The following is a 26100-nucleotide window of genomic DNA, read 5'->3' as shown; positions in this document are numbered from 1 at the left end:
ATATTATTTTACATTTTCTTTTGGGGGCGGGGGGGGTGGAATCTAGTCAGATGCAACATACAGGTATGCTATGCTACAAATTTGTAAATTGTATCAGTAAATTGATAAAAAGTTGACATACCCTACATGCTAAGCTAACATCTCTCCTCTTCCCAATTCAAAAACAAATTTCAGCTCAGAAGGTTGCACTGTAATAGACTTTGGGCTACATGCTAACCTGCCAAGTTGGCTATGCTCTAAAAACAAAATTTCAAACCCACACACAATGATTGATAGGCATTCAATCAGGCTCCAAAAATGAGCACGAAATAAATCCGCTCCCAAAGTGGAGACGCGTAAACAGCACACGGAGAAAATTATTGCCTATTCACTTCTTTCTTGGCGCTGCGCTTTTCTTTGCGCCGCCTTCGCCACAGCGCTAATCCTTGTTTTGGTACACGGGGCCGCCCGCCCGCCTGCGTCGCATCCTAATCTGTGCAAAGCTCCGTGTCCAAAGGCTGCTGCCGTGGCGAGCTGGCGGCACGGAGAACACGCTGATGCAAACCACCAAAGGAAAGCAAGGAGGCGGCGGAAAAGGGAAATGCGTACGTTGTCTCCTCCATCTCTAATTATTACATTGCAAATGTTTAAATGACTAAAATGTGTCTGTTCTATACGGAGATTTTGAAAAAGAATTTGTGCAAAATGCAAGGCGCAGTGAATTGAGTAGGATTTTAAACAACAATAAAGCAAAAAGAAAATCATGATTTCAACCAAAATACCGTAATTTTTGGACTATAAGTCGCACCGGAGTATAAATCGCACCAGCCATAAAATGGCCAAAAAAGTGAAAAAAAACATATATATGTATAAAAGTCGCTCCTGAGTATAAGTCGCCCCCCCACCCAAACTATGGAAAAAAACGCGACTTACAGTCCGAAAATTACGGTAATCAATTTACCCCCCAAAACATTATTGGATCTATAGGAAAAAAAAGTGGATTATTCAAACCAAAAAAAATGATAGAAGATCCGACAAAAATAGTGCTAATGATCAAAAAAATGATAGCAAAAAACATAATTTGGGGAAAACAAATTATATAAGCGGCTCTCCATCTGGTGGACCTCCAACAAGCACAGTGCTCCCCTGGAGCTTTTGCTCCCCCCCCCCCCAATCCTGCATGTCGTCTTGAAGCATCCAGACCACTTTGGTGGGCACTTTGCTCTGCTATTTCCTCTCCTTGTCTGTACCAACTCACATTTTTCTTTTCATGTGCACCTGCTTGTCTCCAACAAGCACACGTGCAAAAACATCAGTGCAATTGTAATAATGTCCTTCGAATGTCCATTTAGTTTGTGTGTGTGTCTCTGTGTGTGTGTGTGGGGGGGGGGGGGGGGTTGTGTTTTATGAAACTTTTTATGAGTTTTTAACTTTCATTCTGCAGGCTCACACCTTTTCACCTCCAGCACCCTGCAATTAGACCAGGTAACCTCCCCCAAGGCCACAATCATCCCTCCTCAGAGGACAACGAACGACCCAGCAGAAGAGCACTCAAATCAAAATCTGCTGGACTACTTTAATAGGTACTGTAAAAATGTGATGTCATATGTGTGTGTGTGTGGGGGGGCTCACTATCGAGTGCCAACAATCATTTTAATCACGCATTTACATTCATAGTATTGCTTTTGTAATGTCTGATGTTTTCATACCTCGCCGTCTTCTGCCACGGGCGGGAATATTTTCAGAAGTCAGGTGCAAGCCAGCTGGACTCAAAGAAAGACGCATAGACAGGTCAGCAACACCCGCCAACCGGGGATCTCCGTCTGGAAGGCTCTTCCTGTGTCGGGAGAACAGCAATTATTGTTTCATGTTTGATCTCGGGTCAATTTTAGAATTTCCTTTCCAGAAGACCCTTCGAGGGAGGTGCAACAACTTGACCAAAATTAAGAAAACAAAAGCGCAGACTCCCCAGAGGAGGGAACATATATATATTATATATTTCCGTATCTTCAGTATAATAATAATATTAATAAGTGTAATGAGAGTTGCTGTTGCTAGGGGGCGTCGCATTCTGCTTGCTGGGGGTCTCGCGGTGAGAACAAGCAGCTGCTGGAGGGCCCTGCCACTGACCCTATTCATCCCAACAGCAGGTGTCACAACGTGTCCCGCCTCACACACACACACACACACACACACACACACACACACACACACATACACTCGTTTTCTAACTGTGTACGTGCATGTGCGTGTGTGTGTTTGTGTGTGTGTGTGAGAGTCAGGGTTTGGGGGGCTGGGGGAGTCGAGGGGAGACCTGGAACTACTTACCGAGAACAAAGAGGCAAATCAGGGAAAAATGCAGCCTCCTCGAATAAATCTCACCACAATGCTGAGAAAAGTCCCCAGCGCGCCCTCGGAAAAAAGCAGGAAAAACCTGGTTTCTTTCTGCCCAAAGTGTCTCTCCAAAAGGCAGAAATAGAAAACATTTTAGATAAAAGCAAGCAGGCAGCCCCCCCACGCACACACCCCTCCCTCGCTGAAAAGGACCTCACACCAAGACAGGGTGTAATTCTGACCAGAAAACTGCTTTATTTACCCGGGAAGGGAAAAGAAAGAAAAAAAAAAACACTTCGACAACAAGTGGTGAGTGCGAGCTGGAAACTTTTTGCTATTTTCTGCTCGGCCATCAAAAATGTACACCAAGATAAATTTACATTTAAAAAAATATATATACATTACAAATAAATCAAATGTACTGTAACATATTCCATTTATTTATTCCTTAATAAATATAGAATTTCATGCCGGGGCCCCTTCAAATGACTCTAAGGAGCCACTTTGGAATCAAAACTTCCTGTTATCTTGGCCGTGCCCTCTGACTCACTTTTAAATCACATTACATGGGCTCCACACGCTCTCTCCTGTGTGACCCCCGTCCCTCCCCCGGCCCCGATCGGGCCCCCAAAAACCCACTCAAACATCAAGCTACCGTTTATCAGTGACCTTAATTCATCTTTCCAATCCGCATGATGTCTTTGAAGTGAACACACAAGTTACCCCCCACAGCTGCAACGGGAAAAAAAAAAAAAAAAGAAAAACATGAAAGGGGGAGACTTGACCTGACCGGAATTCACCGCGAATAAATCGTTCATAAGAGAGCCACACCGCCTTGTTCAGGGACGGGATTATCCCGGATGAAGCAGGAAAGATTTCCCCCTGCTTAAGATACGGAGGAATGCCCCACTCAGGACAAGGTGAAGGGAAGTGAGAGGGACCAAAGAAGTGCACTTTATTCCTCTTTTTGTGCACCAATTACGAGGAAAGAAATAGCTTGTGTTTCCGCCAGGAGATCCATCTTAGAAAACAAGAAGGAGCTACTCAATGGATATTCAATAGTAATGGAATTTATTGACCCTGAACATAAATTTCAATATGGACACTTGTTGCTTGGCAGAATTGGCGGGGCAAAATCATTTGTGCCCCCAAAGCCGAGAAAACGCTTTTGGATTTTTTCCTTGGCAAGTTGTGACGGAAGAAAAGAACAGGGAGAGGTGGCAGATTTACTGACGTTTTGTGAGCAATACTAAAGTCTCTCAAGTCTCATAAATTCAAGTCTCGCGAGATTTGCATATGCCCACCCACAGACTGGGCCATGCTGGCAGCCATGTCAAAACTCTGCAATCACACTCGCTAACTGCAGCCAACTCCCTTTCAGTAGTGTGTGTGTGTGGGGGGGGGGGGGGGGGGTCATGTGTTACGTTACCTTCGTGTGCACTTTGGCCCACCCCGATCACAGCGGCACGCTCCAAACCTCCTCGCGTGGATTGTTTGCTTTCACATCCACGGACTGACAGGGAATGTTTACACACAAACACCGTTATTGTTGATATATTCTGTGATTGCTGGACCACAATGAACAACGCAAACCACTGCATTGTTGAGGTTTTGATGATAGCAGCAGATATATGACTCTTCACTTGGCCTCCGTGCGTGCACGTTGAGCCTTTTTATTGGGATTAAAATGACAGCAGTGTTTACATCAGTTGGCAAGATGTGTTGGATTTTCCAGTGTTTTTCGTAGGAGTCCAAACAGGTGCTTGCCAACATGACGAGAGCAGAAGGCTCCCATTTAGGGGACTTTTTCACAGGTACAATACTGACATCTTGTGGTCATACGCAGGTGGTGCATATAATTACCATCGCTGACCAGTAATGAAGTGTTTTTTTTAACAAGGCGATGAAATGGCGACACCCCTTGGCAGCATTGAGTTACTATCTTACAAGACAGTCAACCGTTCTTATATAGACACACTGTCGTCGTTTCGCCACAAGAGGGCGCACTAGACAAGTCAATAATAAGAACATTGGCCAATGTTTGTTACGATTGATATAAAATGACTTTCCAGATGCTGACCCCCGCATACTCGCGCTTCAGCATCCACATATTCACCTATTTGTGGATTTCTTTTCATTTTTTTTTAAATATAGTTTCATTTATGTCGATTTTTTGCATTTTTGCAAGTCAAATGAGTGCGGCTGCCACATTTCTTTATTGGTTCAAGCACAGTGAAGTGCCTGGTGGGATGTTCTTTATCGTGCAACACATGACACCACACAGCACTCATGTGTCTTGATGCTATCCCACTGTCATCTATCATCTACTCTGGTCACATGACCTCAGGCATGGTTTAAGGATGGGTGACATCATCCTCAGCTATCATTCGTGTCCCTCCCATCCCCCTGGGACTCAGTCGGAATTCAAACATTCACAATGGGATGAGTTTAGAAATAGATGGCCCACACAACTGAATAGTGTTGCTAAATATAAAACATTGTAAGAGCTAATTTGGTACGCGATGTTACTACTAGCCATTGTATCCTAATACATATATATATATAATAATAATATAGACTACACATAATAACTACTGGATTCACACATGTAGTGTGAAGGACAGCTGATAAAGAAGATACAGGTGCAGCACCGCCCTGTGACCCCAATGCTGGTTTAACCTCAGCACCCCCCCCCTTCACTCCCAGTAGTGTCCAGACTTCTTTGAACGGCAGCTGCACTGTGTTTGTTGTCCCTGCCGGCATATGACTTGACAGCTGCTGTCACTCGGAGGCTTCCCACCCTGCACTGGGAAAGACCACCCTCTGCATGGGGGTCTAACTCGGGCGTCAATGCTCTTCTCAAGGGTGTCACATTTTACAACATGGGATTTAGATGAAGAAGCATACAGCAGTGTCTGGACAGCCAGCAACGAATGTGGTGAGTTGTCTGGAAAAACGAACAGTAATTTTGAAGGAAATGGCTCCCCTCAATTACAAATGTAATATAAATAAATTGTGTTCCTGATTAAAAAGACTAACAACTCACAAAACAATTGTATACAAGATGTTTTTATTGGACAATGATGATATTTTATACTTTTATTTGATATTTTGTACGTTTTGTGCAAAAACTTCTGTGCTTTTTGGAGGATTTTGTAGTAGTCTTATTCTCTAGTCAACAGATCCAATAGGTTGTACGTTGAATAGGAATTTGTACGACTTTGTAGGGGATATAAGTGTAAAAAAATAATTTTTGGAGGCGTTTTTTTCTGTCATAGCGCAACAAGAAAATAAAACATACATGCATTATAAAGTTAAGATCTAAAGATGATGTCCTCTTCTCATCATGTTGAGCATCGTCTTGCTCCTCCTCGTCCTTGCTCCTTTTCCTTTTTTCCTTTTTTAAATTTCACGTGCAGCGCGTTCCCGACTCACTCAGACATGCTGTCGCCAGTGGCGTGACGTCATGTGCAGCAAGCGCCTCCGCGCCCCCGAGAGAAACTAGTTCCCCTCAACTCCATGCAGTCAACTCCTAAGAAGTATTGCAACGTTTTTCTTTTGTCACCAAGCATCATTTTAAAAAAAATAATAATAAAATTAAAAAAAATAACTATTTTTTAGTTCGAACTTTTATATGCTGATGCACCCCATCCGCTGCCTTTTGCCCTTTCACAAAGACAATAAGATATTTTTTTATGCACACAGGACAACCATAAATAATCATGTTAAGTTATATTATATTTGATTGAAGAAAACAATAACAATATGTCAAATAAGGTTAAAAAATGTACATGTCTGGCTTGATTTGGCTCATTTCCAAGGCAGGCGGACAAATTCAGGCTGCTTCGCTCTCCTACCCAGGCTGATTTTCTTGGATTTGCCTGCATTATTAATGAGATGCTTCGAAATGTCCTGCTCTTGATAGCAAAGGATTATTATCCAGACTTTATGACAATCCAATGTATGTGAATATGAATAAAGAAGACTGTTCTTTGCACATATTTAATCTCTCACACTGATCAACACATTTTTACAAATTGTGACGGACATCCTGCACCAAAATCCATCATAATTAAAATTTCATATTCTACTGATCCAGCCCGTTGAATGTCCATTGAAAGAAAAGATCAATAAAAGATGATGCACATCACATATCAATTTTAAGAATGCTCTTTGCATTGTTTTTATTCCCATGTGAGCTCGAAAATGAGTGAAAACATGAGACAACCACATGCGCATCCCACATTTAAATTTATGTTTTTAAAACGGGGACTAACCGCGAAACAGGGAGGAGTGAAAAGACTCCAAAACTGGGCCAACCACTTAAAACTTGGCCACGAGACAGAGCCACAGTTGCATAACTTGCACGATGTGAATGAATGAGACGACGACAAGCTTTGGAGTTGCGTATGGAAAAAAAGTAGGTCTTGTTATTGTCGGAGGCGGCCCGGCGGCGTGATACTGGCGCCGGGGCGGAGGGTGATGAGGCCCCGCGACTGGCTGACGCCAGGCCGAATCACGCCGCCGCGAGGAGCTCCTGCGAGTGGAGGAGACGATAAGCCCGCCGCATCAACACTGGCACAAGGTAACATCAACTTTCTTTTAAATGCTTTTGTGCGAACTAAAATGCTCGTATTTCTCGGTGTTCTCTTTCCCCCGTCGTTTGTGCTGCAATTGTGTACGAGAGTAGCGCGTTAACGGTTCCCACTCGAAACTTTTCCCTCTTCCCCGCCTCCATAGTTGCACGTTTATCCCCATTTTAAAGTGAATTAAAGTGACATTTTGATACAGTAACATCGATAACAGTGAGTCTTCTACTGTGTGTAAAGTCACTTGCGTACCTGCCAGCAACACTCCAATGTATCAAAACACCAGTCAGCTCACACGGTATTTACTTTTACTTTTACACTTATAACCTTTCTAGACAGGTTGCTTTAATTATCCCCTTATAACGCACGTCTGTGTCTTATTTATTATTGGAAATCCTTATTTATGGAATAGCAAACCCCTTTAGCGTAGACAAAATGGATGCTCACGTGAAAGGTAATCAATCATTATGATTCATATACAAAATGGATGCCAACATGGATCATTGTCAATTCTATCCATCTATCTATCTATCTATCTATCTATCTATCTATCTATCTATCTATCTATCTATCTATCTATCTATCTATCTATCTATCTATCTATCTATCTATCTATCTATCTATCTATCTATCTATCTATCTATCTATCTATCTATCTATCTATCTATCTATCTATCTATCTATCTATCTATCTATCTATCTATCTATCTATCTATCTGTCTGTGATAAGAAAAATATAAAATTTTGTGCCATTTTCCGGTCTTCATTGGAATTTAGTGCACATTTTTTATACACGTCCATGCTTGTGCGTGTTCATCATGTGTCAGGGAATTAGTGTGCGAGCACTGACATCATTGAAGGTGACATATCAGATTACTGAAAGAACCTACATTTTGACCTTCCATCACCGAATTGTCGTCCTTTGTGGTCGAAATCGGCATCCAATTGTCTTGGAATACCTGAAACGAAACATTTGGAAATGTACTCCAGTGCGAATGCAGGTTTGTGGCATTCCGGCATGGAGCGAGGCAGTCACAACATTTGCTAGACGACATCGTACGCCGGCCGCCATGTGTCGCGTTGAGGTGTCCTTCCTAAGGATGCTAACTCCCGTGACGAGTGCCAAACGTGGTTGGAATACCTCGCTTGATCGACACCGACGTCGTGTCGTAGAGTTCTGTGGGATGATCCCAAAGTCAATGCTGCTAATGTTCTGATCATTATTAGGATAGATTTCCTAATGTGTGAAAAATGACTTATTGTAGTTCAGTCATGACTTTCTTCTACTTTTTATTTTAAGGGTGTATCTACATGCATTCGCCGCACGACGCTGCCCCCAAGAGGCCAAGGCGAACACAGCAGAAACAGCAGGTATTGATTTGAATGTATCCATCTTCATTGCTATTATTTTAATATATTCTTATTTTACTTGTTCCTGATTCATTTTCTGGTTGTTCTTTGTAAGTTTTGAAATCAAGGAATGATAGTTTATATTCATCGTCATTCCAATATCAATCGATTATTTTCCACAATCGCCCAGCTGTAGCTGGAAGGATCTTTATGGCCGAGATCAGTAGCGATCCCCGCTTAGTGCGTAAGATGTGTGTCATTACTGTCACTTTTGCTTAACGCCGACATAAAAGCTGTTCCTCCGCCATCGCTCTCTCTCCCTGCACTCCAGTGACCCCCTTAAGCGGGGGGGCTAATGGATGCCCAGTCCAGGACCCTGCTGATAAATAATGTAGCTTCTTTATAATGCACCTCCGCTTCCTCCCCCTTACTTGGAGGACGGCTGGAGAGCATCATTAGTGCCTCATCGTCCCGCGCAGGGCCGGGCCTAAATTGATTAGCGGACACTGGAGCGGCGCAAAACGATCCTCAGGGCTCGCACGCCGCTCCAAAAGCGCCGCTGTGTTGCTGTGGCCAATGTCGGAGTGTTTTTTACGAGACTGTGGCGTAAACGTAAACTTTTATAAGGAAGGCCACGGCTGCCGCAGGCAAACCTGAGCTATTTAATTGACAGTATGCTAATTGTTGTGGTTGTGGTTTGGAGTCAGTTTTGGCTCCACAACCTGTATGCATTTACCGGAACAGCTCCTGTATGAGTTTGAGGTACCAGAAGAAGGAAAAGCAAAAAGCAGTTTGTTTTTGCCGTGTTACACGCTCTGCAGCAAATGACCAAGCGCACTTTTCTAAAAATAGAACAGGAGGAAAATGCCGTATTTACATTTCAAATAGCTCTCAGATAACACCGGCGAACACATATCAGGGCCTGCAAGAGCCCGAGGGCGGGTGGAGATGTATGGGGCGGCCAGCTGCAGCGGCAACACAATAGAGGACGCGGAAGCGTGCTGCAGATGTTACACCTTTGTTGGAATCTTCAAACGTGCGCAGAAACAAATGTGCTTACCTCAGCACTTTTTTTTTTTGCCACCGTCCCATAGGGTTAAAAGTTCCACTTTGTAAGTCACTTGATTGTTGGACAGAGTTGCTTATTCTGTGTGATAAGAGGAATGCCGGAAATGTCCATGTTTTACTGTACCGCTTGTGAAGTTTAGCGACAACGCTAACAAATTCTTACTAAATTACGTGGCCCCCCACACAGGTCGCCCCGCACCTGTGGAAAAAAAACTGCACTGCTCAGCAAAAAAAAAAAAACTTGTTGTGATGGTGCTGACAGACGCGAAGACACAACCACGGCATCTGTTTCCTGTTGCTCCACCCGCGGCGGTGCTGATAGTCTCGTCCCACATGGCCCGCGAGGATTTTTTTTTCCCGACTTTCCCCAACACGTTCGGCATCTGTTCAGAATCGGCTCGAGGCACAAAAGCACCCCTGACGCACATTCTCCTTGCGGATTTGCGCAGCATCGCTCCGGTAGCCAAGACAGTCATTTCGGAAGCCGAGCTAAACGTAGCTCCAACGTTCCTGTCAGGATGGTCGTTTTTTTAGCAAGTGACCAACACACCCTGTAAAAAGCACCTGCTCCCGCCATATTTAACCCCCCCCCCCCCCCCCCCCGTTTGTCATTACCGCCTCGTCTACACGCGTGCCGCCCGACAAAGATAGCAATCGGAATTTAATCCCATAATCTGACGGGACCGAGAATAACTAAAGGGGCATTCTTAATCATCCTGCCGGTGGGAAATACAATATAGCGCCGGCTTTACTGTCAGTGATGCGCTCTGAGCCATGAGTCACTCGCTTGCGGGCGTAGAAAATGTAAAAAGATGACAAAGAGCTTCGCACCGTCTTCTCTTTTAAGAGCTGTGCTCTCTGCACCCCGCCCGCCCCCTCCCTCGGGAGTCAAACGAATGGACAGATTTAACCGCGCGCTTCCTCCTTATTGTCCTACTCGGGCCGAGTGTCGGTGTGGTCGCTCATATTTTCCTCGGCGGGCCGCTCGCTGGACTTCCTTTGATAGCTCCGAAGCATTCTTTTGCTATCTCAATGAGATACAGTAGAAGCAGAAAAATTTGGCCTTCACCCAAAATAACTCGAGTCAGTCGGGTGAAAAAGAATCCACGTGGCATATTTGCAGCTGTCTCGTTTTGAGATACTGATCTCCATGATGTGTTCTTGCAGAAAATCTGAGGACTATCTCCCCCAGTGATTCTCTCCTGAAGGATCTCCCCCCTCCCCCTGCCGCTCCACCCGGAGAAGGCGGGCGCGAGGGTCGCCCCGTCCATCATGAACGTCACTTCGCTCTTCTCCTTCACCAGCCCGGCCGTCAAGCGCCTGCTGGGCTGGAAGCAAGGCGACGAGGAGGAGAAGTGGGCCGAGAAGGCGGTGGACGCCCTGGTGAAGAAGCTGAAGAAGAAGAAGGGCGCCATGGAGGAGCTGGAGCGGGCGCTCAGCTGCCCCGGTCAGCCCAGCAGCTGCGTCACCATCCCCCGCTCCCTGGACGGCCGTCTGCAGGTGTCCCACAGGAAAGGGCTACCTCACGTCATCTACTGCCGCGTGTGGCGCTGGCCCGACCTGCAGTCCCACCACGAGCTCAAGGCGCTGGAGTGCTGCGAGTATCCCTTCGGCTCCAAGCAGAAGGACGTCTGCATCAACCCGTACCACTACAAACGGGTGGATAGCCCAGGTCAGTAGGCTCAAACTCACTTTTGGGAACGAGTGACGCACGCATATAGCGGGCTAGCTGCTAGCAAGTGCTAAGCGCTCAACTTGGTGTCCCGCTTTGGACACAGGGGAGAATTATATAGATGTCAAGAAGATGGAGTTTGGTGGATAAACAAGTGGCAAAATGGCTGCTTCTCATCTTCTTCCAGTAAATCCGCCGTTTCATTCGCTCTAATCGCTTTAGTTGTTTTCATGACTTTGGCGATTAAAACCCACACACTGTTCACCTTAGCCGCATTCTTTTGTTTCGATAATTGACCTTATCTGTGTGACAAATCAAACCTTGTTTGATCTTTGAGCACAAACGTAGGGTTGTGTATTTTTTTTCCTTCTTCTTTTGGAGAATGCTTGGAACGGAAAGTCCACCACCGTCCCCGGACAATTGCAGGAAAGACTCGGAGCCTGCCTCGCACACTTTTTGTTTTAGCAGCAGACGCCAAACCCACAGCCACCTGTCTGCCCACATGACCCCCCCCCCCCCCCACACACACACACGCGCTTACATACACACTTCCAGTCAATCAATTTGCACTATTCCGCATCAGCTGTCAATTTTCAAGCGTTCACGTCCCATCTAAACTGCGTTGACCGTTTTGTCTGCAGTGCTGCCCCCCGTGTTGGTACCGCGCAACAGCGAGTTCAACGCCAAGCACACGATGCTGCCTCGCTTCCGCAACCCGCTGCAGCAGAACGAGCCACACATGCCCCAGAACGCCACCTTCCCCGAGTCCTTCGCTCAGGCCAACCCCGTGCCCTTCCCCCACTCGCCCGGAAACAGCAGCAACGCCACTTTCCCGCATTCGCCGTCCAGCTCCGACCCCGGCAGCCCCTTCCAGATGCCGGGTGAGTCCTTCGCCGCCGCTTTGCCTCCTTTCCCTCCACATGGCATCTAACTCTTTATTTTCTTGCCGCTGCAGAGACGCCCCCTCCTGCCTACATGCCCCCGGAGGAGCCGATGACTCAAGACTGCCCCCTGGCGATGGACACCAACCTCATGGCGCCACCTTTGCCGATCGAGGCTAACAACCGGGGAGGTGATTGTAGCCACAACAACAACAAAAGTTGTCATTTCATTTGTTTTATTTAGTTAGGGTTTGATCGTTTTTCTTAGTTTTAGTTACTTCGAAAATGCAAACAGTACGAACTCAAGTAACTGCCAAAAAATTATTTTGAAAACAATTTCAAAACAATTGACAAAAACAGTTCACAGACTTTCAAGTACAGTAAGTGCAGTGCATAACACTTCTTCTGACATGAGAAGAGTCACAACTCGTCTTTCTTTTGTTCCGAGAGCGTGCCTGCGCATGACCTCTGCTCGTGTTCCCCGCAGTGGATGTGCAGCCCGTGGCCTACGAGGAGCCCAAGCACTGGTGCTCCATCGTTTACTACGAGCTCAACAACCGCGTCGGCGAGGCCTTCCAGGCCTCGTCCACCAGCGTGCTGGTCGACGGCTTCACCGATCCCTCCAACAACCGCAACCGCTTTTGCCTGGGTCTGCTCTCCAACGTCAACCGCAACTCCACCATCGAGAACACCCGGCGGCACATCGGCAAAGGTGCGGCGGGACGCAAAATGCCGCTCCAGCGGCTGTCATGAGACCAAATCCATCAACTTAATCGCTCTGATTCCTCAGGCGTCCACTTGTATTACGTCGGCGGCGAGGTCTACGCCGAGTGCCTGAGCGACAGCAGCATCTTCGTCCAGAGCCGCAACTGCAACTTCCACCACGGCTTCCATCCCACCACCGTCTGCAAGATCCCCAGCGGCTGCAGCCTGAAGATCTTCAACAACCAGGAGTTCGCCGAGCTGCTGGCCCAGTCGGTCAACCACGGCTTCGAGGCTGTCTACGAGCTCACCAAGATGTGCACCATCCGCATGAGCTTCGTCAAGGTCGGTACTGGCGCTCAAAATAATCTTATGGCCAGGAGGTCAGTCATTGAAAGAGATTTTAACTTGATTCAGGGCTGGGGTGCCGAGTACCACCGCCAGGATGTGACCAGCACCCCCTGCTGGATCGAGATCCACCTCCACGGTCCCCTGCAGTGGTTGGACAAGGTGCTAACGCAGATGGGCTCCCCCCACAACCCCATATCGTCCGTGTCCTAGACCTTCCTCGGGGTCAGCCCGGCCGTTTTCGCCCAGGTGGCAAGACGAGCAGATCCCAGAGCAGTCGACACCCCGTTGCCTCGCTTCGATAAAGTGTCTGATTGAAGCACAAGCGGCTGCTCTGGGATCTGCCGAGGAGGCCGGTTGTCTCCCTGGGGGTTCTACTTGAAGGACTTGTGGGCACATAACCCAAACTGGGAGAGGAGCGAGCAGAGAGAGCTTCATGCAACTGGAAGAAACTTGATCTTTGTGACCAACACTAATAATCCAAGCGTCACACTCTTTCTTGGTGAGCGCAGGCGTCCTCTCCAAACTCGTCTCCTTTTTTCGTCGTTGCTTGCATGCCCCCCCCCCCCCCCATACACGTATTCCCTCCTTTTCAAAGCGGTGAACGCCAAGCTTGGCTTTGCCGTTGTCAAGTTGTGACAGTGTGGTATGACGCCCCGACGAAATGCTGGATTCCCTTCACAGCTGCCGTTTGTTCCTGTTAAAGACAAGTTGCACAACGTGGCCAAAGGCTCCACGTGCACTATATTGTACTGTATGATTTTTATGAACAGCTAAGGACAAACATGAAAACGGACGCGGGCGAGAATGAAGACTGCAAGTTTCGCTGTTTCATTCACAGGTACATTTGAACGCGTAAGAATAGTTAAGTGTCGTAAAACCAGTGCTAGTAGAGTGCGTAAACAGATTCTGACGCCGGCTCAAGACAATGCTAAATACCGAAAATGCCGTCCATACCGGTTCTTTCAAACAAAATCCTCTTTTACACAGAGGTCCCGTCCAAGCCTGGCATTCACCCTACTTTGCCTTTCACACAGAACCCAGCCAAGCAGGTTATGGCTGACACACACCAACTGGACAAATACAACATTTTGGACAGCTACAATTGCTCTCTTCACAAAAAGGCCAGCTCAGGATTTACTGCTCCTAAACTGAACCGTCCTGCATGGTGGAACCGCGTTTCCACACACGCGTTGTTACTAGTGTTTTATTTTTGTGCGACATTCCAGGTCACTGGAATTGCAGTCGGACGCTCCAATGCAAAGACATTGATGTAGAATTTTCTTCTGTCGTGTAAGGAGACTCAAAGGATGACCAGTGTGAAATTTCAAGCATTTCCTCAAGAGAATATTAGGGACATTTAGGAGGTGGGGGCATTGCACGAAAAAGGCATTTCCGCTATTAAATAAATGTTGCTCGTGTTTTATTCTTGTGGTTTCCCCCATGGACTTAGGTTTAAATAGTGTTTCTAGATATCTTCATCTTTAGACAATGGTGCTGTGTTGTCTGGTTTGGCCATGCGTAATTTGGTTAGTGTATTACTAGACGGCGCATTGACGTGGCCAAGCATGTACTGTATTCAACAAAACTAAAGACACATCATGGATGGATGTTTTCAAGGACTGTTAACATGAAAATATTCTAATTGAAATCATTTCACAAAAGGCCCACCCATATCTTTTTTTTTTTTTTTTTAATAAAATATGCTGTTCTTATTTTCTTTGATAGGCGTTATACTCCATACATTCTTGTTGGTTTTGTCCGCACTTTTCACGTGTTTCCTCTTCCTTTTATGTTGCTGTTTTTCCACTTTTTTTGGCCTGGTCAAACTCCCAGAAAAGCAGTTTTATTCTACTAGAGTATTAAAATAAGTGTGTTTCATATTTAGTATTGTCTTTATTTATGCATCAGTATATGTGTATAGTATAGTATATGGAGTCCAAAAGAAAAATGGGCCTCTTCTTCCATCTACTGGTGTAAAATGTCACCGTTTAGCAATTTTGCTGTGAAGCGAACGTGCTACCCAGTGCAGCTACCCGAGCCAATTATGACAATTGTGAGGGCAAAATGTCAGCGTATTCCGTGTCAATTGATGGCATGAAAACCTCGGTTAATAGTGCCCCTACTAAGATGGCCGCCAATTGCGCACGTCGCTTGGTCATGTTAATCGAACGCTGGCATTATACTTGATATGTTATCTATTTATAAAATGTACAATCAATATCATGTTTGATTCTGAATATATGCATATATTTATTGTATTTATTTCTAATACTGAAAATTATAAAACGACCCAAAAAAACGGAGACGGAGGTAACTACGTCACCGGAAACAGAAAGCGACACCTCCGGAACCAGGAAGCAGGTGAGCCAATCATTTCCACGGAGCTCGTCCCGAGGTCAGCGTTATATTGAGTGTGGCACTTAGTTTATATATTTTAGCCACTAACGAATTTGACGTTTTACTAACTAACCGGTAGCAGTCTATGCCACATTGTTGTTACGTTACGTGTGCCGTTTTAAAGCTTGAAAACACACCACAGCTTTCGATAGTTTGTTTATTCATATTGTGACGCCGTACATTGCCCGGTAATTCCACTTTGCATGTCGTATGTACATTTAAAGGCTGTGTGTTCTGTTTAATGTCTGTTTTTCTAGAAACTCACTCACTTTTTTCTCTTTTAGGTAAAATGAGACTTCTGCACTGCCCGCTCATCCGCCACATTACTACGACCCACTGTTGCCTGTGTCACCCCAAGACTGTGTCCAAGTCCTTATGCAGACCATGGCGGGCTGTGAGCACAGCTTTGAACCAACACATTAATGACCTCAGCGGGGCCGAGCAGAGGTTGCTGAATAAACTCTACACGGGCCTCATCGGAGGTCAGCGAGCTTCTCTGGCCGAGTCCATCACGTTGGTGGAGACGCAGCATCCACGGAAGAAGGAGTTGGCCCAGGTGCTGCTACAGAGGGTGCTGGCCTACAAGGGGGAGCAGGAGAGCTGCAATGGTGGCAAGCCGGTTGCCTTCAGAGTAGGTTTGTGACTGCTTCATTTGTCTATTGTGGTATATTGGTACCTCAACTTAAGAGTGACACCGTTCTTCAAGATTGATATATTTTTATTTATTATGCATTCTTCTCAATTTTCAAAGGTCTCTCAGGTCCTCCGGGAGCCGGGAAGTCGACGTTCATCGAAGTGGTGGGCAAAATGCTGACGGGACGTGGACATAAAGTGTCAGTGCTGGCAGTTGACCCATCGTCCTGCACAACAGGAGGTAACGTCTCAGCCTCATATTTCAAAGGCAATAATTGATGAGTTGTCGATTATCGATTGCACTTCTGATTCAAAAGAATGATACGAGTATATTTTATGAGACCACCTTCCTACTTTCAGGTTCCCTCATGGGTGATAAGACCCGCATGACCGAGCTCTCCCGCGACATGAACGCCTTCATCCGGCCGTCGCCCACGTCGGGGACACTCGGCGGCGTCACCAGGACAACCAACGAAGCCGTAGTCCTCTGCGAGGGGGCCGGTTACGACATCGTCCTCGTGGAGACTGTGGGTACGATGTGCAGTCTACAAACAGTCGACACAATCGGCTGCTTCTCTCTTTATCTTCCCAGAGTTCACTCAAAATGTACATATGTTTATTTTCAGGTGTCGGTCAGTCAGAATTTGCAGTGGCGGACATGGTTGACATGTTTGTGTTGCTAATTCCGCCAGCAGGAGGCGACGAACTGCAGGTAATGTCCAAACGTTACCCGGAGCTCGCACGACTCGACAGTATTTACGGAACTAAATGATCGTTCAATATGAAGGGCATCAAGAGGGGCATCATCGAAAGGGCTGACCTGGTGATCGTGACCAAGTCCGATGGAGACCTAGTGGTACCAGCCAGGAGGATCCAGGCCGAATACACCAGCGCTATGAAGCTGCTCCGGCGGCAGTCCAAGTCCTGGAACCCCAAGGTCAGTGGTACATATTTGTATTCCCGGTTCACACCCCAAACATTAAGGAAGGGACAGGATGTGGAATTGTCATACGGCCATCTTATTTGCAAACAAATACAGTGCAGCTCAACCTCTGACCCACAGTCATATCTCCCCTTTTTGTTGAGAAACCGGTCTTTTTGGTGAAACTAATCCATGTTATCATCTAGTCCAGGGGTCACCAAACTACGGCCCGCGGGCCGGATACGGCCCACGGGACCGTTCAATCCGGCCCGCCAACCCTGAACAAATTGTATTAAACTTTTTTTTTTGGTCATTTTGCCTGCAATGACTGCGTTTCCCCAGTAGATGGGGAAGCGCTCGCTTGCGCATTTACTACCGGAAGCCGTGTCAGAAAGCTCGGTGCACACTCACAAGTGCGTGTACGGACATGGCGCACTCGCGCTCTATTTGTATCAGTCCCGAATTTAGAGCGTGGGCTGTGACGACAGCATTCTTGTAATTCGCGCGCTGAGCTTTCAGATGCAGTTTTGCGCTAAAGCCACCCACAAACCTTCCCCTGGAATCCTTCCATTAAAATGAGTGGCCCGAAAAAAAGAAGTGAGTGCCGAATGTTAAAAAAGAGTGGCCAATTTGGCTCGACGTACGCGACGTGACGTTCAGCCACATGAACGGCAACATCTACCCGTCACAGATCGAGGTAAACGGACCAACACCTCGGATCTCGCCTAAGAATTGCCACAACAAATTTTACTCCAGACTATGACGCACTATCAAACTTTAACAAAAAAGACAGCGGTGTCTACAAGCCTACTGGAACCTACAAAAGGATTATAAGGAAGGAACACAAGAACTTTAAGCGACTGCTCATATGTGTCAGAGAGGTTCTGCTCTGACAACTGAGCTGAACTTTTATCTGTTAAGATTGTGCATGGCACAACAGAAAGTTAATGTTCCATGGTTTTTTTTCTATGAAGAACCCAGAGAGAGTTATTTAGTTATTATTTATTTCCTGATTTTTCTGTGAAGAACTCGGAGAGGGTTATTTAGTTATTATTTATTTCATTAATAGTGTTATTAGTTTCCTGACTTTTTTTGTGTAAAGAACCTGGAAAGGGTTATTAAATAACCGTTATTTGGTTATGTGTGGCTTTCTGGAAAACAATGACTTTTTTAAGCTCGCCTACGATCGTCACACTTTTTCTGTTACAAACTGACACCGGCCCGCCATCAGAGAAGGGAAAGGTTATGTGGCCCTCACAGGAAAAAGTTTGGGGACCCCTGATCTAGTCTTTTGTTCCGTGGTTGTTGCGCAAAACACAATATTCTGTGGGCCTTGAAAAATCATTCTAAATGTTCTAAAGTCGCTGTCGCTAGCGGGAATTCTCACAAGGCACAACACTTTGGCCAAGAATTTTGGTATCAGCTTTGATTTCACGCCCCACTCATATCGTCAGGTGGTCCGCGCGTCCTCGGACAGCATTGAGGGGATCTCGGAGGTCTGGGCCATAATGGAGTCGTACCGGCAGGCCATGTTGGCCAGCGGCGAGTTGCAGGCCCGCCGACGGGCCCAGCAAAAGGTGTGGATGTGGACCTTGATCCAGGAGAATGTCCTGGCCCACTTCAAACATCACCCCGCTGTCCGGGAGGCCCTGCCTCACCTGGAGGAGACTGTCACCCGGGGGGACATCTCGCCGGGCCTGGCATCCGACCTGCTCCTCAAGGCCTTTGTGTCATCGTCCCCGTAGTCAGTGAGGGCTTCGTCCAGTAGAGGGCGCTTGTACAATGGATGCTTTCAAGACTTGACAGCCTATCCAAATGGAAGACGTGCGTATTTGTAGACTGAAACTTGGACAATCTTACGACACGAATCACTTTTGGGATGAACCTAAACTTCTTTAGGGCTTATCTTAAATACACAACTTGCTCTCCAACAAGGATTTGAGCGACAAAATACACTACTAGGCATCAATATTACATTTTGATGGTATGATAACTGAGCAAAAATCTTGCACAGTAATAAAATTGCAGTGTCTATCGAACACAAGCTATTTTACTTTTATTCTTATCATGAAGTCGCTGTGTGCCATCACCAGTGAGCTCATTTTAGAACACAACCGTGGGCTACTCATGTTGTCCTTGGGGCTAACTAGTACCTGCTGGTGGTGTTTTCTTTATGGCCTTAATTGACAGAAAAAGTTAGTTTCCCTTCTCCTCGTCCTTACAACCACCCACCCCTCCCCTCTCAAAGTCTTAAGTTAAACCGGTTGGGAACTACAACTTTTGTGGGTGCACATTCTTTTGTACTGATGGCCCTCCTGTTTGGTTCGTGATTTTTCTATGGCCTGTATTTTATACCGAATTTTTAAAAAGCCCACCTTCAAATGTAAGTGCACGTCCCAACTGGCCAACAACACTGCATCTGCTGGTGTATGGCATTTCACGCTCCTATCTTTTTGCCACTAGAGGTCGCCCTAGTTCCACTCTCGCCTAAATGGATCCCACGTCCTGGAGCCTCCATGACGCCCATCTTCCAGCAATCCTTCTATTTGGGTCAGTCAGAGGTGAAAACATATAATCAATCACTCTTATGCTTTATCCTTGCCTTTCTACAAGTGCTTACCTTGTCTGGAAATTCACAACCGCCCCCCAACGTCTTGAACGGACTCCTGTGGGTTGACGCCGGCGCGCGTTGACCAGGATGCCTGCTGAATGCGGATGGAGTCATTAGACCCGGCGACCCATCTCTGCCATTACCGTGGCACAAAGGCACCTTTTTTCTTCTTTTTTTTTCTTTTTAAGCCACTTGTGCAGCTGTGAACCCGCATGTTAAAAGTTAAAGTCCCAATGATCGTCACACACATCTGTAATTCGTCCTCTGCGTTCAACCCATCCCCGTGTGTTTTGGGCCATCCCCTGGGGGAGAGGGGAGCAGTGAGCAGCAGCCATGTCGCGCCCGGGAATCATTTGGTGATCTAACGCCCCATTTCCACCCCTTCCACTGAGGGCCAAGCAGGGAGGAAATGGCTCCCATTTTTATAGTCTTTGGTATGACCCGGCCAGGGTTTGAACCCACGACCTTCCAGTCTCAGGGCGGACTCTACCACTAGGCCACTGAGCTGGTACATGCATTCTGGATGGGGAAGTGTAAAAAGGAGAGCAGAACTTTAAAATCTAATGTGTAAAAGCCTTTGGCTAATTCTGTTGAGATGACAACACTGCAGGGAGTTTGTTGCGTGTAATTTAGCGGGGCTGTCCCTTCGGCAAGAAGGCGCGTACCGAGCCTCCACGCCGGTAATTGGACTTGAGAACTGATCGGGGAGCTTGATTGACCCCCGGTAATGGATTCGAGTGTATAATTATTTGTAGTTATGGTTACGAGATGATATCGAGGTGGACGGCGGTGGCTCACCCCTGCCGCCAACGCTGCCAGCGCTCAATTAATGAAATCCAGCTGCTCGGGCGCCACGAAAGTCTGCTCGGCTTGGGCGCCATCCCAATACTTCCCTTTTGTGCCACTGGCAAGTCTGTCATAATAGTTATTATAAAATCTTGGTTACAAGACATTAAGCTTGATGATGTGTGTCGCCATTACTTTTGAACACCCTGCGGCGTGGCTGGTGACGGCCCGGCAGCAGTCATTTTAATAACGCCGCTCGTGGTAGCGGGGGCAGCGCCTCCGCAGGACACGAAAGGCAATCACGTCTTAATCCGCAGCTTTAATTGGCGGCCGAGACCCCCGTTCCGCCGATAACCCGGCCGGCGAAGCAAACGTTTGGTGAACATTGCGCTTTGGAAAGTCAACCCTCGAAGCCAGTTACTCCTGGCGACGTGAAATTTGGTAGACATGTTTAGCATGAGTAGATCAGCGGAAAAAGAACAAACATTTTAAATTTGGAGATAGAGGAAACCACCATTTCGGTTGATTTTTGTCCGATTCCAAGAGTCCTTCAAAAGCTAACTTGCCTTTGAGATTTCGTCCGATTGCTCCCAAATTTGAATTTATCCGACCGATCGGCCGCACCAAATTGCGAAACATTTTCCTTTTTGTCACTGCTAAAGTGCCATCAAAATTGAATCCTTGCCAGAAAAGGGGGACTTGTAATCCGTCATCCCGCCAAGGTCAAAGCTTGAGCAAACGTCTGGGAGCTTTGTTTCTGCTACTAAGTCTTGGCAAGCCTTGCTCTCTTCCCGTCATGAGTCCCTTGAAGCCCCCTCCCCCCCCTTCGCCATCCCCCACCTCCTCTTCCGCTGATGTGCGTGACCCCTCGTTGCCCTCTTGCCAGTCTCTATTATTTCTGGCTGCCCAGTGGCCTGCTTACACTGGTGCCTGTTATGACAGGTAACACTGAGCCATACACACTCCAGCTAATGTTTGGCTCTGCCTGTCAGCCCCCTCCCAACCTCAGATGAAGTCCAAAGCCACGTTTCCATCAGGCAACGTTGTTCATCAGCCAAATGTTGATCTGGTTTACATTTTCTCCGCGACAAAAATTGTGCGCTATCATAACAGCGCGGTTGTCTCGGTGAAGGTGCCGGCTATCGATTAGCGGTCGACTTGCTAATAACCTCGCGCGGCTTGCTGCGCTGACAGGAAATATATCACGCGGGAAATATGTGTTTGTCCTCCGAGTCAATTTGCTTTGACCTCTTTTTAAACACGGCGAGATGCAAAGTTGAATTGATTTCAATCATCTCAACCACCTCTGCCGTGCTTGCAACTGTTACAGTTAGCTAAATTTGACCCTCAGCATAACAGGAGGGTTTAAGTTTGCGCTAGGATGGCCTACACTACCGCAGCAATCCCCGGAAAAATCAGATGAGTTTCAAGAACCATTTCCTACCAGACCTCACTGAGAGACTCAACAAAAAAAATATTTTATTAATCAACAGTTTGAAAAAAAGTGAGGGCTATGCTAAGGCATCTGTCAAGGTAATTGCTCGCTATGTTGTCCTTTTAGGCCAGAACAAGATGTATCGCCTCGGTAGTCCAACGCAGGTTGCTCGCATGCCCGGCTCTCTGTTTGATCCCGGGCAGCTGCCAGCAGCGCCGCGAGAAGGGCGCCGGGGCCAGCGTGGGTTTTGTCACAGCCGAGCGACATTTCGGAGGCGCTCTGCCAGGGCGGCGCCGCACATTTCTGTCCTCGCCGGACAAGCCGGGGCAGCGGCGAACGGCAACGGGCAGATGGGCGAGTTGTCCGCGCCAGACGCTCCGAAAGCAGGCGCGCCGCTGGCCCCGCCAACTGTCGGCCAGACGTTGGCCTTGGCTGGCACGACTGTGGGGAAGCACAGGTGTCGTCTGTTGGCCGTGTGAACTCCTCTCCTGGAGCTGCGGGATGATATCTTAAGTACGACGCTGTCGTTTTAACAACTCGGGGCTGGGAATCACACAGCGACGCAGGTCTTGTAGCTGATTTTCACTTAACCAACTAGTTGTCCAAAAAAGCCACGGATGGACGGCGTTTCATTTACGTGAGCGAGCCTCTTCTTCAAATGAAGACGGATGAAGGGATTCCTGATTGGAAGATGGATGGCTGTGCGGCTTTTGCTTTAATTGATGGAAGATGGCTGATTCACTTAACGTTAATGAAATCATTAGAAGGCTCATCAGGCGCAGCAGTGCCGCGTATCCGCCGTAAAACTCGTCTCTTCTGGAGTTTTCTTGGAAGATTTAGGGGGCACGTTGAAAAGTAATTCCGTTTGCTTTGTGATTGGCCGCCTTGGGTTGTGAGTAGTCGCGGTGGGTGCGGGAGGGAGGGGCAGGTCAGCCGGGGGAGTCGGCATTCTACTTCATTAGTCGGCGCGGGAAAATGAGAAGCTTGATTAGTTTGGTCTTGACCTCGTAGTCTTCCCTTAATCTCTCCTGGAAGTTCTTGGGCTGGGCCCAGTCGTCTTGGGGATTTTCCTGCGTGTCATCTACTTGAGGAAATTAAATCCTCCCTCAAATAGATGCCTACATTTTACCCATCAAGCCATAAATAGTGTACTATAGGTACTAGAAAGGTATTTGTATTGTCTGTCATTGGTGGATATCCCAGAGGTGCACCATCTATGAACCTTTTTTTTTTATGAAGTTTTTTTAATTATCGTAGTTCATAAAAAGTGGAGGTTCACCAAACCCAATCAAAGAAATTGTCTTCAAGGGGAGAAAAAGTCACCCGGTGACTCATTCATTTGAACAAAAATGCCTCCATCTTGTCATCAATAAAAAAGTTACAGTGGTGACTTGAGATATGACTTGAAATTGTCATAACGCTTTCGTCTCAAGTCATCTATTCCTTTGGACGCCGGCTGTAAAATGTTCCTGTCTCAAGCCTCCGCCCCAGGTAGTTGGTTTGTTGTTGCTTTTTACAGTTTAAAACTATTTCCTTCTGCCACGTTTATTTAAGGTGTCATTCCACGATCAACCGCTAGAAGGAGCCTTTAACGCTCATGCTGTTGTATATAAAGCTAATTGTTACTGTTCATGTGTATATTTATTCGTCAAACGAGACTGCCATTTTGTATTCACTACAATTATTATATACAGTTATATTAATATACAGTTATTAAGTCGACCTGGTAATTTTCCACCTAGGTAGTATAGGCAGTAGCTCCCCTTCCGTTGTGTGGACAGCAATTCTCATTTTTGTTGTTTTATATGTGTCAACAGATACTCCAGATAGATGCAGCAATATCACAAGGAAATGTGGGATCTTACGGCTCCAGATCGGCAATTTTGCAGAGTCTCTGTGTGAAAGCAGTGATGGGAGAAAAAAAAGAGGAGATAAACACGTGGAAGTGAGCGCGCAGTGGAGCAACAACAACAAAAAAACGGCGGGAGAGGGTTTGCTGGGAGCTCCCGCCGACGCGAGCTCATGTCTAAGCAGCTTTCCTCAGTCGGCTGGGTCGCGACGGGTCACAGCGGGATTACACTTTTGGCAAACAAGCGGGAGCTCCTCTCTCTCTCTCAGACTCCCCCGTGACGGCACATAACCGTAATAAAGCCGCGCACCTGCTAACAAAAAAAAGAGCTAACGCGCAATCGGTCCACGACGGCCGAGATGCTGTCAAAAAGGCTTCTTTGTGGAGACCTGAGATGAAAAAACTTAGCGGAGAAATTTCTCGATTAGTCGCCACCTCTGACGGACAGGATATTGCGTTATAGCTAACCAAAAAAAAAAAACTCCATCCATCCATAAATACATTTCTTTTACAAAATAATAAAAATGTAAACTCAATGTTTTTTTCTAATATTAATTATATAGCCCTTCATCTTCTTTATTTGTGTAATGTCTTACAGATAAACTAATACAAAAATTCTTTATTGATCTATTGAAACCATTTCTGTGTCCAAATCGGGTGCAAATGGCCTCATTAGTATTCCATTCACTTGTTAAAAAAAAAAAAAACGTGGAGCTGTCTCAAGAGTCGTCGTCCGTGTAGCTAACACGCATGTTTTAGAATATGTTGGGATAGCATAGCGCCCAAGGTAACATTCGCCTAGCGGGAAAGCTAATGTGAATGAACCCGCTGCAAAGGAAGCAAGCGCTCCTGTCCAAGGTGTTCCATAGCCGCAGGGGCTAACGCTGATGAATGACTCCCTTAATGTCGCCAAACACTTTATCTCTGCTTCATCTGTTTTCATTAGGCAGTGCTGACCTTTGGCTGGCCAGGAACGTGCAAGTGTCGGCTCACGAGTGAACGATTCGTTCAAAAGAACAAATGTTTTCAGTGAACGAGAGTGAACAAATACCTCCCTAAAGTGATTCGTTCCTTTTCCAGGTCATATGACTTCAACCAGTAGATGTCGCGGTGGTGCGTTTACGGGCAGTCGGAGAAATCAACGCCAACAAAAAGAAATTACATCCAGCCTAGTTAAGACCATACCAAAGACTATAAAAATGGGACCCATTGCCTCCCTGGGTGTGTGACGATCATTGGGACTTAAAAAAAATAAATTAAAAAAAATAATTAAAAATTAAAAAAAATTCATAAAAATTGGGTGCGTATTATACATGGGTACAGGCTTTTTTTCCAGCATCAGCATGCCATTTTTAGGGTGCGTATTATACATGGGGGCGCATTATACACGGAAAAAAACGGTATCTACTGCATTTTCACATTAGATTGCTGGTTTGAAATTTACTTTTATTATTATTATTTTAATAAGCATTAAAACCTGTTAAAATTTGTCTGGTGTTTTATTCCTTGTTTTAATTTTTCTGTGCATGAAAACAAAAATCTGACATTTGGGTAACTGCTTTATATGACAATATGTATGTGTTTTACGTTGTGTAATATGTGTTGGTGTCTCCTAAAATAAAGAGCAAATACACATTCTTGACATGTACAAAAAATGCATAAAGTTATTAGGTACACCTAAAAATGGTGGTGTACCTAATGGAGTGTCCGTGTGACGTCACAGATCAACCAGCCAATCAGGAGGTGGGGGTGAGGGCGGGTGTGGCACTTTTCACTTTCAGTTCAACCTCGACCATTACATTTCCCTAATAAAGTGGCCTGTTATGAGGTACACTTGAAAATGGCGGTGTACCTAATGGAGTGTCCATGTGATGCCCTCGTTAAGTGCACCTGCGTGAAAAGTTTTAGCTTCTGCAGAACGTGAAAGGAGCTAAAACTTTTCACGCAGGTGCGCTTAACGAGGGAATCACATGGACACTCCATTAGGTACACCGCCATTATCTTGGAAAACATGTTGGAATGCGGCCCTGAGGACTACAGCTTGACACCTGTGACCTTTGACCATAATATTTCCCTAATAAAGTGGCCTGTTATCAGGTACACTTGAAAATGGTGGTGTACCTAATGGACTGTTCAAGTGACGTCACAGATCAAACAGCCAATCAGAAAGTTGTGGCACTTTTCATTTAATCTTTGACCATGATTTTTCCCTAATGAAGTGGCCTGTTATTAACACCTGAAAATGGCGGTGTACCTAATAGAGTGTCCGAGTGACGTCACAGATCAAACAGCCAATCAGAAAGTGGGGGTGAGGGCGGGTGTGTCACTTTTCACTTTCCGTGAAGCTTTGATCATGATTTTTGATTATTTAATTTATAAAAAAAAATTCTATCACTGCCTTTTTCATTTATTCATCATCTTTGAATTGATTTTTAAAAAAGTCTAAAGTGGACCACCAAAAACTGAGTGTCCACATTGCGTCATACTCTGGACCCACAAGATATGGAAATGTAATTTTAATTTGACACTTAAGACACAATT

At 46.2% G+C, this 26100-nt stretch overlaps 2 protein-coding genes across 5 annotated transcripts; both read left to right on the top strand.

Moving 5' to 3' along the window:
- The first annotated feature begins 6578 nt into the window (after positions 1-6578).
- smad1 (SMAD family member 1) lies at positions 6579-14804 on the top strand. The gene is made up of 8 exons (XM_061275057.1): positions 6579-6898; positions 8203-8273; positions 10488-10992; positions 11634-11873; positions 11948-12064; positions 12361-12585; positions 12664-12920; positions 12993-14804. Exons 3-8 carry the CDS (start codon positions 10593-10595, stop codon positions 13134-13136), a joined length of 1383 nt encoding a protein of 460 aa, XP_061131041.1. The 5' UTR covers positions 6579-6898; positions 8203-8273; positions 10488-10592; the 3' UTR covers positions 13137-14804.
- A 462-nt stretch (positions 14805-15266) lies between these two features.
- On the top strand, positions 15267-25048 carry mmaa (metabolism of cobalamin associated A). Of its 4 annotated transcripts, none has more exons than XM_061275034.1 (7): positions 15267-15287; positions 15608-15958; positions 16075-16197; positions 16317-16487; positions 16583-16668; positions 16744-16893; positions 18333-18922. In XM_061275034.1, the coding sequence occupies exons 2-7, from the start codon at positions 15613-15615 to the stop codon at positions 18621-18623; spliced, it is 1167 nt and encodes a 388-aa protein (XP_061131018.1). In that variant the 5' UTR covers positions 15267-15287; positions 15608-15612; the 3' UTR covers positions 18624-18922. The 4 variants fall into 4 exon arrangements, with proteins under 4 accessions (XP_061131018.1, XP_061131017.1, XP_061131019.1 ...); XM_061275033.1 differs by having other exon boundaries at positions 15280-15321; XM_061275035.1 differs by lacking the exons at positions 15267-15287; positions 18333-18922 and adding exons at positions 15328-15511; positions 23528-25048.
- The last annotated feature ends 1052 nt before the right edge of the window (positions 25049-26100 follow it).

This window comes from Syngnathus typhle, linkage group LG3, assembly GCF_033458585.1.
Source record: "Syngnathus typhle isolate RoL2023-S1 ecotype Sweden linkage group LG3, RoL_Styp_1.0, whole genome shotgun sequence".
Taxonomy (NCBI): Eukaryota; Metazoa; Chordata; class Actinopteri; order Syngnathiformes; family Syngnathidae; genus Syngnathus; species Syngnathus typhle.
Note: the sequence above shows the minus strand (reverse complement) of the source record. Positions and strands in the feature narration are given on the sequence as shown.

Coding starts and splice junctions, on each gene's coding strand:
- smad1 (XM_061275057.1), top strand. CDS start 10,593: ATGAACGTCACTTCGCTCTTCTCCTTCACCAGCCCGGCCGTCAAGCGC. Junction 10,993..11,633: donor CAAACGGGTGGATAGCCCAG/GTCAGTAGGCTC, acceptor TTTTGTCTGCAG/TGCTGCCCCCCGTGTTGGTA. Junction 12,065..12,360: donor CGAGGCTAACAACCGGGGAG/GTGATTGTAGCC, acceptor TGTTCCCCGCAG/TGGATGTGCAGCCCGTGGCC.
- mmaa (XM_061275034.1), top strand. CDS start 15,613: ATGAGACTTCTGCACTGCCCGCTCATCCGCCACATTACTACGACCCAC. Junction 15,959..16,074: donor GCCGGTTGCCTTCAGAGTAG/GTTTGTGACTGC, acceptor CAATTTTCAAAG/GTCTCTCAGGTCCTCCGGGA. Junction 16,669..16,743: donor CAGGAGGCGACGAACTGCAG/GTAATGTCCAAA, acceptor TTCAATATGAAG/GGCATCAAGAGGGGCATCAT.